The 13,371-nt window shown below is 38.0% G+C and overlaps 1 protein-coding gene across 1 annotated transcript in view; it reads right to left on the bottom strand.

Moving 5' to 3' along the window:
- Positions 1-13,371, bottom strand: part of tnk2b (tyrosine kinase, non-receptor, 2b) — a 41,383-nt gene that overhangs the window by 3,192 nt on the left and 24,820 nt on the right. The window contains exons 4-11 of the mRNA XM_016508541.1: positions 8,910-9,122; positions 6,188-6,340; positions 5,594-5,871; positions 4,970-5,096; positions 4,538-4,779; positions 3,277-3,471; positions 2,256-2,347; positions 474-518 (exon numbers count right to left, since the gene is read on the bottom strand). Coding sequence (XP_016364027.1) covers positions 474-518; positions 2,256-2,347; positions 3,277-3,471; positions 4,538-4,779; positions 4,970-5,096; positions 5,594-5,871; positions 6,188-6,340; positions 8,910-9,122 — 1,345 coding nt within the window. The remainder of the gene's footprint in view (positions 1-473; positions 519-2,255; positions 2,348-3,276; positions 3,472-4,537; positions 4,780-4,969; positions 5,097-5,593; positions 5,872-6,187; positions 6,341-8,909; positions 9,123-13,371) is intronic.

Here is a 13,371-nt window from a genome sequence, read left to right on the forward strand (position 1 = left end):
AATAAGTGCATTGTACTTAATTTTTGATGTAAGTACATAGTAGTTAAGGCCACTTAATATAAAGTGGGGCCAATAAAAAAATTAAAGAAAAAAGAAAAAACATGTAGTACAAAATGTAGCAACATAGTTATGTCATCATTCAACTTTCAAGTCGATGAAATGCGGACCAGTTCTTAGAGAGGTTTGCAGATCCCTTGCAGAGTAGCAACTCTGTAATCAGCATCATTTTGGTAAAAAAAATGGATATTATGGGACCGGCTGTTTACCATACGTCATGTCAGTGCATGAGACCACAGCAAACGCATGACAAACAGATAACTAAAAAACTGGAGCAATTAAGAGAGAAACAGAGGGAGTGAAAGAGCAAACACAAATGCATACAATACAGATGTGCTGTACCTTTGAAGATGGGTGCTAGGAGAGAACAGAGGGGGCATGAGGAATTTTAAACTGAACTGAGGATCCACACTTACTCTTAACCAGCAAAGATGGCTGAGGGGGCCGAGGGGGAGGCTCCTCTGCAGAGCAAGCAAGCAAGTTAAAGATAGCATATGCAAAAAAGCAGGTTGGAAAAGAAAAAAAAAAAACATAATAAGAACAATAAGTACATAACAGAGAGAGAAGAAAGAAGCATAAAGCATGAGGACCTGTATTAAAGGTTTGAGAGGTTGGAGTTCTTTTTTTAATCAGTAGTTTCAAGTCAGGTTTTAGATTACAGGGTTCCCACACTTTTTGACCAATAAATTACTTTCCATAATTTATTATTTCTAGATAAGCATTTAAATGATTTAACTGATTTGCCAGTAAATCATTCAGAGCACTCTCAGATAAGTAGTTTACTTGTTTTGTTCTAAATGGGGAAAATCATTCAAATGTTTCTTCCACTTAGTTACACTCTTTTGTGAACTGCCTCCTCATTGGTCACAATGTCTATTAACCATTTCTGTTCTGGGTTTTAGCTCATAGCGGCATTTACAAATTTGAGTGAGAAGAAACATTTCTTATCAATAAAACAGTTGTGTTGCCTAATATTTTTGTTGAATCTGTGATACATTTTTTTTTACATTACATGATTTCTTCAGGCCTGAAAACACAATTTTAAAATACCTTAACATTTCTAGTTTTTCTATGACCATGGGAAGCATGTTTAATAATGTTTGCACTTTACTAATTGAAAGACATGTGCTCACTCTTAGCACGTCCAGGGAGTTGAGTTGGTCTGGCAGAGTTCAGCTCCAGCCCCAGCACATCTGGAGGATCCATGGGATTCCCAAGATAAAGACTGCAAAAGAAACAGAATGACAAAAGCATTTAGCAGCCCATCAGTGTATATAGGAGACCATTTCTTAGACCTAAGTTGAGAAAAACAGGCTCTGGAACTCTGCCAAACGAAGATTTAATGACACTGTACAACCAAAGTAATAAAAAGACATTTCAGATTTTAACAGCAGCCCTTATATTTCTGGATGTTTTATGGAGGTATTTACAGCAGTGATATCAGTTGATGCAGCCAAGTTTATGGCAGAGATAGAGTGTACTGTGTTCTACTGCCACCTTGTGCTGATGAAGCAAGGGAGGCTCCTCTGCAGAGCAAGCAAGCAAGTTAAAGATAGCATATGCAAAAAAGCAGGTTGGAAAAGAAAAAAAAAAAACATAATAAGAACAATAAGTACATAACAGAGAGAGAAGAAAGAAGCATAAAGCATGAGGACCTGTATTAAAGGTTTGAGAGGTTGGAGTTCTTTTTTTAATCAGTAGTTTCAAGTCAGGTTTTAGATTACAGGGTTCCCACACTTTTTGACCAATAAATTACTTTCCATAATTTATTATTTCTAGATAAGCATTTAAATGATTTAACTGATTTGCCAGTAAATCATTCAGAGCACTCTCAGATAAGTAGTTTACTTGTTTTGTTCTAAATGGGGAAAATCATTCAAATGTTTCTTCCACTTAGTTACACTCTTTTGTGAACTGCCTCCTCATTGGTCACAATGTCTATTAACCATTTCTGTTCTGGGTTTTAGCTCATAGCGGCATTTACAAATTTGAGTGAGAAGAAACATTTCTTATCAATAAAACAGTTGTGTTGCCTAATATTTTTGTTGAATCTGTGATACATTTTTTTTTACATTACATGATTTCTTCAGGCCTGAAAACACAATTTTAAAATACCTTAACATTTCTAGTTTTTCTATGACCATGGGAAGCATGTTTAATAATGTTTGCACTTTACTAATTGAAAGACATGTGCTCACTCTTAGCACGTCCAGGGAGTTGAGTTGGTCTGGCAGAGTTCAGCTCCAGCCCCAGCACATCTGGAGGATCCATGGGATTCCCAAGATAAAGACTGCAAAAGAAACAGAATGACAAAAGCATTTAGCAGCCCATCAGTGTATATAGGAGACCATTTCTTAGACCTAAGTTGAGAAAAACAGGCTCTGGAACTCTGCCAAACGAAGATTTAATGACACTGTACAACCAAAGTAATAAAAAGACATTTCAGATTTTAACAGCAGCCCTTATATTTCTGGATGTTTTATGGAGGTATTTACAGCAGTGATATCAGTTGATGCAGCCAAGTTTATGGCAGAGATAGAGTGTACTGTGTTCTACTGCCACCTTGTGCTGATGAAGCAAAGTGCTTATATGCTGTCCTCGTGTGCAAAGACTTGGGCTGTGGCTTCATGTTAGTGAATGTAGCAATTTACTTATTGGCCATGACAGAAGTAACTGTCCATCTAGTGGACAGGCCCTCTAGTATACACAGTTACACTTTGCATGCTAGTCCTCACTACAAACAAACAAGTTAGATATTATTTCCTCATTCATCTCAGGGAGCCCTACTCTGATCTGTATTAGTGTGGCATTTATTAAAATGTGCTGTAGTTTTGGGAGCAGCTTATTAAACGAGAAGTGGGGTTCTGTGGGAGGTTAGCAGAACATAAACATGTTTTGTGAGATCACTGGTTACATAACACATAAAAACCAACAGACATGCGTTTAAACAAGCGATTGACTGATATATCGGTCAGCCAATGGTACAATTAATCAGCCAAAGTTAAGCCGATAATTGACTGTGTGGCCAATAAATACTTAAGCTCTCAAAAATGAACATACATAAGAATAGAGCCACTGTACTCCTTAAAAATTGCCACTAGCATTTGAAAAAAAAAAAACACTGGAGAACCATCAATTAAAACTCATTATTTCAGAGAATACAATAAAAACTACAGAAATTACAGAATGTACATGTGAGATTACATTTAAGAGACTCACTCATCGATCCTGTCAGGAAAGCCCCAGCAGCGGTGAGGGTTAGTGTCTCCATGGCCCGTGTGAATAAAGCTGTTCTTCAGTGGACGGCTTATGTCATGGGCAGAAAGACCTGCCACTGACGTGACTGTGTTCCTGGGAAGCTGACCAACCTTTAGGGTACGCTTGTTCTGACCTCTCCACCAGTAGTTCTCTGCCCTGCAGGACACACAGAGACCGTTTAAAGACAAAAACATAGCATCTCTCTTATTTGGCTACTTCATTAGAGGGCTGGGAACTGAGAACTAGTTCTTATTGGTTTTTTTTTATTTTTTTTTTATTATTATTATAATTTTAACAGTTCTTGGAACAGTTTTTGCAACCAGTATTGAATGATTCCCAAAGGAGTGAATCATATGAGCAGATTCTTGTTAGTAAATCAATAGCACTGAACCAGTCTGAGAAATTATAGAACCTGAATTAAATTCATTACAATTCCCATCTCTAGGTCTAGACCAGATTTCCAAGAGGGCCTCAAGATGACTTCAAATTATTTAAAATACGACAAAATGTGAATTAAATAAATTAATGACTTGATTTTTAAATGTATAAATAAAACATTTAAAAATCAAGATATTTCTTATTTTAATTCACCCCCTAAACAACTGTTTCCTTTGAAGAACCAGGATTCTCACATTTACTCACCCTCATGCTCCCAACCTAAATTTCTTTCTTCTGATGAGCACTAATAATTTTCTTCTGTTGTGCACAAAAGATGATATTTTTAAGAATGTTGGTAAACAACAGTTGATGGTAGCCATTCAATTGTTTGGAAAGAAACTCATACAGGTTTGGAACTTGAGGGTGAGTAAATGATGACGTTTTTTTTATTACTTTTGGATTAACTATACTTTTAAATTTCATGGCCATTTTTATAATGAACATACATTTTTCTAGTTATGCCAAACAGAATATTTTTTTCAGATAATAATTGTGAAAATGTAAACATATCCTTAATCATTATATAGCAAGTTATAAATGTGTGGCAAAATCATGTAAATTCACTGGTTAAAAAGATCACCGAAGAACATTCTGCCTTTAAAATGTATGGATTTCTTAAGTCAAAAAAGTCTGGATTTTCCTTGGATTCAAAAAGCTACTCCAGGAACCACTGGGGTAGACTGTTGTTTTCATCTTGTCTGTCCTAAGATCATTCACTATAAAATGAAAGTGTCACATCAATCATGAATCCATAAGTCCCATTAAATTCTATATAAAAGCTCACCTGCCCTCTATGATGGTTATGACATCATTCATCTGGATTTGAAGCTTGTCAGGTTCATCAAAGTCTTGCAGGGCCCTCATATCTGTAGGCATAGTCTCCACTAGAAATTCCCTTAGAGCCACAAAGGTGGGCCTGTCATCTGGTTTCTGAGCCCAGCACTGCATCATGACATTATAGATGTCCTGAGGACAGTCCTCAGGCTTAGGCAGTCTGTCACCCTCTTTATCTATTTTGTGGAGGATCTGTCACAAACACATATTTAATTTTTTCTTATGATTTTCTTAACCAGTATACAATAATAGCATGATCACTATTCAGAAGCAAATGCAATATTAGGCTCAAAATGTCTTGATTTTTGGGATTACGGTCAAATATCAAAGCTAGTCTTTCATTAGGCAGATGTTTATGACTAAATGGAAATTCAGAGTGTACCTGACTACCATTTAGACCCAGCCATGGCTCCTGACCATAGGTAAACATTTCCCACAGTGTCACACCAAACATCCATGTGTCTGTTGCGTGAGAAAACGTGCGTGTCTTCAAGCTCTCTGGGGCACACCTATGTAAGAAAAAAACACCATGCAGAAATTAGGTCAGTAGAATACAATGCCCGTAAATAAACAACCCACCAAGGGGAAAATGACATGAGGATCATGCACAGTTCAGTTAATCCAATCAAGGGCCACAAACAATGACCTCATTCAAATTCAATCTGAATCCTGAGTTCTGGCCTGTCACTGCATACAAACAAAACCAACCAAATTATTTAAAGCTCTCCGTATCCCTTCTCGACAGATTCAAACCACATGCAAACAAACTCTTCAATTGTAAATATTAGGGATACACCGATACCGATACTGGTATCGGTATCGGGCCCGATACTGTTCTGTACCCAATATTTAAAACATTTACAAATGCAATAAAAATATTGGTATCGGTACTCGGTATCGGCAAGTACCACAAATAAAAGTATCGGTATCGGGCGAGTACTGGAAAAAGTGGTATCGGTGCATCCCTAGTAAATATATATCCAGTCTCTCCAACCCTCTCTCTCACCAGGCAAATGGGACTTTGCGATGCTCTTGCATGACATAATGGTCATCATTCTTAGGCAGTGCCCTCATCAGTCCGAAGTCACCGATTTTGACCTGCTCACTGGAAGCCAGGAGGATGTTTCTGGCGGCCAAGTCTCGGTGGATGAAGCGCTTGGACTCTAGGTAGGCCATGCCATTAGATATCTGGATGGTGTACTGACACAAAGTGGAAATGAGGAAATGGCCCAGGGTCTTTCGCAAGCGATCCAGCATGGAGCCGAGAGGTGCAAGCTCAGTCACCTTAGAGAAAGAAGGGTAATAAAGAGGGTCATTTAGGGAAGGGAAGCAGGGGAAGAAGAGGGGCATAATATTAAGTTTCATTTAATTTCATTTTCAACTGAAAAACTGATTTGGCAAGAAGCATCTTGCTGTCGGAGACAATGAACACTGCCAATCAGGAATAACTAGAGAAGTCAGTGTCAGCAAATGAGTCTAAGAGAGCACGCAAATGTCAAGCCTTATTTTAGCTCAGCCCTCCCTTCTCAAGACCTTAATACTTTAGCACCATGTCTTTGCCTCCAATTTGATGTAGATGTTAACACGCACACTCACTCACCATCTTCATGGGGTGTGTGAGGACGACTCCATAGAGACGGATGAGGTTCTGGTGGTCAAGAGAGTGCATGGCATTGACCTCACGGATGAAGTCATCCAGAGCATCTGGTTGGTTGAGCACATCCGTCTTCAGACACTTCACTGCCACATTGAGCTGAGGAGGACATGTTGAAAGAACAACTCAGACAGGAAATCAAATTCATCATAAGTCCCTGCATGAGAACTCATCTGCCTTTGCTGGGGAGAGCTCCCAGCAGCTGGACTAGATTGTACACATCACAATCCCACACACACTAATGACCCCCTCTGAGACCTGTGTCTACACTGTTGCTGGTCATCACTGAAGTTCAGAGCATAATCGCAGAGCAACTTTATTCCCTGTGCTCAGCTTGGACTCTGGCTGAAGTTCCACCTTTTGGAAAGAAATCATGTAACATCTGCCATTACTCTGCCTAAATTATGACCAGGCCCGTCTGCATTACTTCATGAGTTTAAATAGATTTTAAATGGTTAAATAGGTTTTTCATTTTCAGAAAGAACTAAATAGTGCAAATAAATTGCATCTTTCTGCATGCCATCCTTCTGTAAGTTCAAAGCAGGTGTCAATCAAAAAATGTTTTGGGAAACTATGTATGAATTTACCTGGTAGTGTCAGTAATATGCATACATCGTTAGAATGTATTTGACACTATGTGAAAACTGATCAAGTCCAATTCAAGTCAGAAAAGTAAAAGCACTCTACTCAGATTTTTTTATGTGATAAGCATGTACAGTGTAGAACACAAATGCAGGACAAGTATCGCATTGAGGGTCAGGGGTTTGTTCAAATCTTCATTTCTATGTTTGAAAAACAGTAATAGTGATGCTTGCCTTAAAGCAGTGGTCTCAAACTCAATTCCTAGAGGGCCACAGCTCTGCACAGTTTAGATCCAACCCTAATTAAACACACCTGATCCAGCTAATCAAGGTCTTCAGGATTACTAGTAACTTCCAAGCAGGTGTGAGTTGGAGTTGGTTGGAGCTAAACTCTGCAGAGCTGTGGCCCTCCAGGAATTGAGTTTGAGACCACTGCCTTAAAGGCTATAATCATTAAGTTGGATGAGGGTGTTTGAATGTAACATGTATGAAAAGAGCAGTTGACATAAATCTTAGCTCGGTCCTCACATTTTTCTGTATAGTGCAATGAAGCAGTGTTTGATCTGCACAGATGGCCACAGGAAAGATTTTCTCACTCAAGTCCCATGTGGAAAGAACCCTTTGGTGTGCAATACACACTATCACTACAGCCTCCGGCTCAGTTCACATGACATCTGACCCCTCATCAGGTCATTAGAGGCCCGTCTCTCCCACAAACCTCCTCTGGAGAACACAGCTGCTACAATGACACATAGAGATCAGCCCGGAAACAGGATGTTCACAAGGAGCCCTGGCACACTTTAAGGGAAAGGTGGGACCACAGATGCAAAGTGTCTGAAAGCTATTCCTTTGTTGATCTCAGTTTCTGAATGTGACCAACAATGTTCCTGCCAAAATGTGCAATTAATGGCATTAATGGTCACACTTTATTTTAAGGTCCAATGCTCGCCATTGACAAACTATTAACTACGGCTTTTGCCTCAATAAACTGCTAATTTGTTGCTAATAGTTAGCAAGGTAGTTGTTAAGTTCAGGTATTGGGTAGGATTAGGGATGTAGAAAATTTCCAACAAGAATATGTGCTTTATAAGTACTAATAAACAGTCAATATTTTAATAATAGGCATGCAAATAAGCAACTAGTTAATAGTGAGAATTGGTCCCTTTAACTAAAGTGTTACCTCAATTTCTGATTTCAAGTGTTGGAGATTTTAAAAAAAGATTAACAGATAAACATATCACTAAAATGTCAATGGTACAATCTAAATCCTCATCTTGAGTACATCCTAGTTGCATGACTGAGGTGGTGGCTGAATTCTGCATCTGCAAAGCTGGTGTTTTTAACAAAGCTCCCTCTGTTTTTCCAAACACTTTAACCTTTCTCTCCTCCCCCACTCACCACTAGAACTCTGAATGATTCTGAATAAATTCAGAATCATGATTTTTTTTTTTTTGTGATTCTCCCATAATTCTGATTACAAAATGTTAATGACCATATACATTCATTTGAATATTTTTTTTTTAATTGAAAAAATTTGTCAATGTCTCATTAATAAAGACCTGCTTTTATTGAAGGAAGCAGCATTTGTGAATGAATCTCTGAATGAATGATTCCATGACAAATACATTTTTTAGTCAAGTTGTTGCCACCTTCTGGCATACAACACAAAGAATCAAAATAATTTTAAAAGATGATTAACTCTATTTTGAGCACTGCTGTAGATTTCAATTAACACCCAAACTATAATTTTTTACCCCAGTACTTCCGTTATTTTGTAACAGAAAATTTTTGTGCAATGTTTATAACACAGAAATAATGATAATGTGTGCTATTTTTGAAGCTGTTTTACGCTGTACATATTCATGGCAGCTGCCCTGTCCTGATCAGCGGCAGCACGAACAAAGATTTGAATGTTTTACAGTGCCAGCATCAATGTAGCATGAGCAGCATGTTAATAAATGACACTGGCTTCACACTCAGAACAGGCTTATAAGACAGCTGAATTGTTGTCATTTAGGAATAAGATCGCGCGAGTGTTTGAGTCGAGATCGCAATCTTTTAACAATTAAGTGTGCAGGTCTACTCACCACTTTTCCATTTGGCGTGAACCACTCTCCGCGCTTGACAACGCCGAAGGAGCCATCGCCCAGTTTCTCAAAGAGGGCCAGGTCTTTCTCACTGATGAGACAGGTGAGGGCCTGCTGCTGGCCATCCACTGGAGGAGGTGTGGCGGTGAGTTTTCGGAACGTACTGGCCGGCTGGGGATTGAAGTCTCCTTCTGGTCTCTTGCCACTGAACACCTGAGGGATAAACAACAACAAAGTCAACATCTAGAGGTGACAAGTAAAAGCCCTCAGCAACCTATGTGCACAAACAATGTTTTAATTGTGTGCAGACAGAACTGCATCAAATGTGTACCAGGAACTTGAGGACTCCTTGGACAGTCTCTATCCCATTACGGTAATGATATGTGCTAACAGGGAACATCCCAAAACCTAAAAGAAGGACAACAGTAGAAATCACAATAAAAGAAAGAAAGAAAGAGAGAGAGAGAGAGAGAGAGAGAGAGAGAAACAGAGAGAGAGAGGGAGAGATAGAGAGAGAGAGTGATTCTACGAAGAACTGCTCTTTCTAACTGCTTATCGGCTCTTGAGGCACTTTGTATGAGGAGCCTGTGGGTTGGCCAAGAAGAGCTGAGCTATCAAGGACCAGAGTGTGGGCTGAGGGAAGCCAGGGGCTACAAACTCATGGGACAAGGAGGATGGACGTGAACGGAAGGTGGAGGAGTGAGAGGTGACCCTGACTTTAACCCATTAAAAATAGACAGAAAGATCAGATTAGAGAGAGTGGTGACACTGCAACAAAAAAAAAGAGAAAACAGAAATAGAGAAGGCCGGAACGCAATGTCTATAGCCTTGAGAGTGAGAGCCTGGATTTGATGGACAGGCTGAAAATAGAAGAACTGAACTGGGACCAGAGTGAATATAGAGAATCTAGACAGAGCCTTGAACCCCAGACTACTGTCTGATAACCATACACATAGCAAACATATATTACACACTGACAAATGCCTCAATGAGTAACAAATCCAAACTCATCTTTCCATCTCGGTTCTGGACTTTCCATTGACATTTGTATACTGAGCCAATGATATTTTCGCTTCCTGACCCTCACAATAGCTTTTTATATTTTTACATCTTCATTAAGACATTAATTAGTATGTTTATTAAGCTGTTTCAAAGCGGGAATTGTTGCTCTGCATAATATAGATGGTTCAGGTTTTACTGTCTACATAATAATTGCCACCAAAACTCTGTCACAAAACACATTCAAACACAAAACTATACAGGCATCCACACATATTTGCATGAAAGCAACATTTGAAACAGGAGAACACTTACTAAGGGTAAGTGTCAACTAAAGCATGCCCACACACACTAACAGTGGAGTGAGGAGGCAGATTACTCAGTCTGTTCTCGATGCCAGGAACGGAAACAAACAGGTGTAATTTTAGAAAGCTCTCATCCTCTCAGGCCACTTCCTGTAGGCCCAGGCCAAAGCTGCAATTAAAGCCTTCACACAAGGGAGGAAATAAGTCTATGTATGTGTGTGTGTTGGTTTCATTGTTTGACATGTATGAAAGAGCTGAGAGGAGGCTAAGTGGATGGTCACATATTGAACATCCATATCAAACTGTGTGCATGTACTTTATATGTGACTTTATAAAAGTAGTTAACGTAATCATGTACACTTTCAGATGTTCAAAATTGTACCTTTAGGGGTACAAAAGCCTGACGCTTTTTAACATCAAAGGGACAACTCTATACCTTATCTACACCTAAAAGGTTCATAGTAGTACCTTAAGGTAATATTACTACTAACATGCACCTTTTAGGGTTAAATAAGGTACACTGTTGTCCCTTTAAGGGTACTGCACCAATGGCAAGCTGCTGTACCCAAAAAGGTAAAATTTATGCACATTTTTCCTGACAGTGTATGGGAGTAGAGGATATCTGTGTGTGTGCTTCATTTAACACAAGTGTGCCATTTCTGGTGCCAAAGGTCAAGATGTCCTCATCCCACAGACAGAGGAATTTGCCCTACAAGCTGATGGTTTAGACAAGAGCAATCATTTGTCAATCCTGTGTGCATATCACTCCCACATCCACACTTCCTCTCAACACATATTGTAAATGAGCACACACACATACACAGTCTCAACACATATTGTAAATGACACTCTCAACACATATTGTAAATGAGCACACACACATACATAGTCTATTATGTAAATAAAAGTGAGAGTAGGAGATTAATGACGTGGCAAGTCAGATGGAGCTGGAAGAGCCAGATTCATTCTATGGTCTCTCTAATTCTAGCCTTGGCTCTTTGTACACTGTTAGAAAATGAGATACCAGGAAGGCACAAATACACACTTAACACACATTCAAGAGGCAAACACAGAAACAAAACATTGTAGTGGTATTTTAAATATTAAAAACAGAGCAGCGCAGGCCAACATAAATACAAAGAAATTAATAAATGTGTCTGTCATAACTGCAAATGCACTAACTGCTGTTGCTGTTTACTCAGGTTAAAACCGACTCTGGCTCCAGTGAGGCCTTTGGTCAGCACCACCCAGACATCCAGCCCTATGAAAACAACTCTCACACTGAGGACACACTATAACCAGCCGTACAGAAACAGATCAAAGCAAAGTATACATTTATTCAGGTCAGTTTATTGTATGTAATAAAAATATTCTGGGGCAAAACAAGCTGCTCCTTTTACACAGTCTAATATAGCTCCTAGCTTTTTTTTTTGTACACCAAACCAACATTCAAGAGTCTGACAAACCTAAAAACAGGCCTTTTCTAAATAAATACATTTACAAATGGATGCTATTTTTGGCCTTTTAACAATGTATAATATGCATTTCATTATTTATTTGTTTGCTCTCAATGGCTTAAGAAATTAAAAAGAAACAATCACTGTGACAAAAATTGCTTCCAGGTTGACTCATAATACTAGTTACATTTGTCAACTTAACCAGAGGTCCCCAGCAAAATATTCTGTTTTTGATATATATTTTGTTCTAGAGAATGAAATACATAAATGATTAAGAAAGCCAAAATATTAAATGTCATGGAAGAATATTTACTGAGTAATTCACTGCTTTTGAAGTCATTCACAATTTTCACCTGAGACTTGGAGTCAAATTACAAAGGGGTACATTAATTTAGAAAGATGCCAACCTCATATTTTTCACAGAACTAACTATTCTATTAGTAAAACCTATTGACTTTAGTGATCTTTTTTTGCAGTATATGCCAATGTTTGTTTGTTTATATAGCACAGTTTAATACAATACCAGGTTGCCCAAAGTGCTTCACAATATCACAATAAAATTACATAAAAACAAACATGGTCACAAATAACAACACAAATCACATAACAACATAGGCACAATTTAGAATAACTAAACCTGCATCACAACAACTCCTCATTAGTCTTTAAAAGATGTGCTTTTAACATAGCTTTGAAAACCGGTAGTGAGTTAACGGATCTAATAGTGTGAGAGAGGTCATTCCACAGTTTTGGACCGGCTAGCGAAATGTTGACAGTTCAAAAATGGGACAAAGCAATTCTTGCATTAAGTATTAAGGATTTTTTTTAAACAAACTTTCTTATGGTATCTTACCTATCTTAAGGCCCTATAAGGTTTATTTCCAGAGATATTGGGATTTTAATGTGGCTACCTGAGATAATTTGTTTGATACACAGTTAAATTGTACAAAAACCAAATGTGGGTCACTTTGCATATTGCTTATACTTATTGCATTTAAAAAAGAATGTATGAAGAACAAATAAGTTTGCAACAAGAAATGTAGCTTGTTTCCCTTTGTCACAACAATTGCATACAACATGCCCCTCTGGGAGCCAAAAACATTGTTTTACAAAGTTTGCATGACTGCAACTCAAAGTATTAAATATATCTTAATATAATTTTAGGTTCTGGTTCTTAAGAAACTTTTCTTTTAGAATTTTCATATTTCATGCCATATATGGTTTAATTCCAGAGATAGTGGGTTCTCAATGCAGTAACATGTAGTTACAATACTGCATATTTGAACTCTTGATAGCTTCAGAAGCTATTAAAATGAACAAAATCCCTTCTTCCAAATATCCCAGAAACTGATTCAAATACAGAATCTTATGAGCAGGCTACTGAGAGCAAGTTAATATGCCTTAAATTGACAATTTCGTGCATTTTTGGCACTCAGACAGGATTGTTCAATGAAATTGTTGTGATGAAGGGAAACAAGCTACATTTCTAGTTTCAACATTATTTATTCCTCAGATAATTCCATTTAAATACAATAGGTATCAGCTTAGGGATGTAACGGTATGAAAATTTCTCATCACGATTATAGTGACCAAAATTATCACGGTTATCAGTATTATCACGGTATTGTTAAAATGTGCTGGAGATGTTAAAAAAGTACCGACACATAAATCACTTAAAAATCAACAAACAACAAATAAAAT

This window comes from Sinocyclocheilus rhinocerous, unplaced genomic scaffold (genome assembly GCF_001515625.1).
Source record: "Sinocyclocheilus rhinocerous isolate Xijiao unplaced genomic scaffold, SAMN03320098_v1.1 scaffold2279, whole genome shotgun sequence".
NCBI lineage: Eukaryota > Metazoa > Chordata > Actinopteri > Cypriniformes > Cyprinidae > Sinocyclocheilus > Sinocyclocheilus rhinocerous.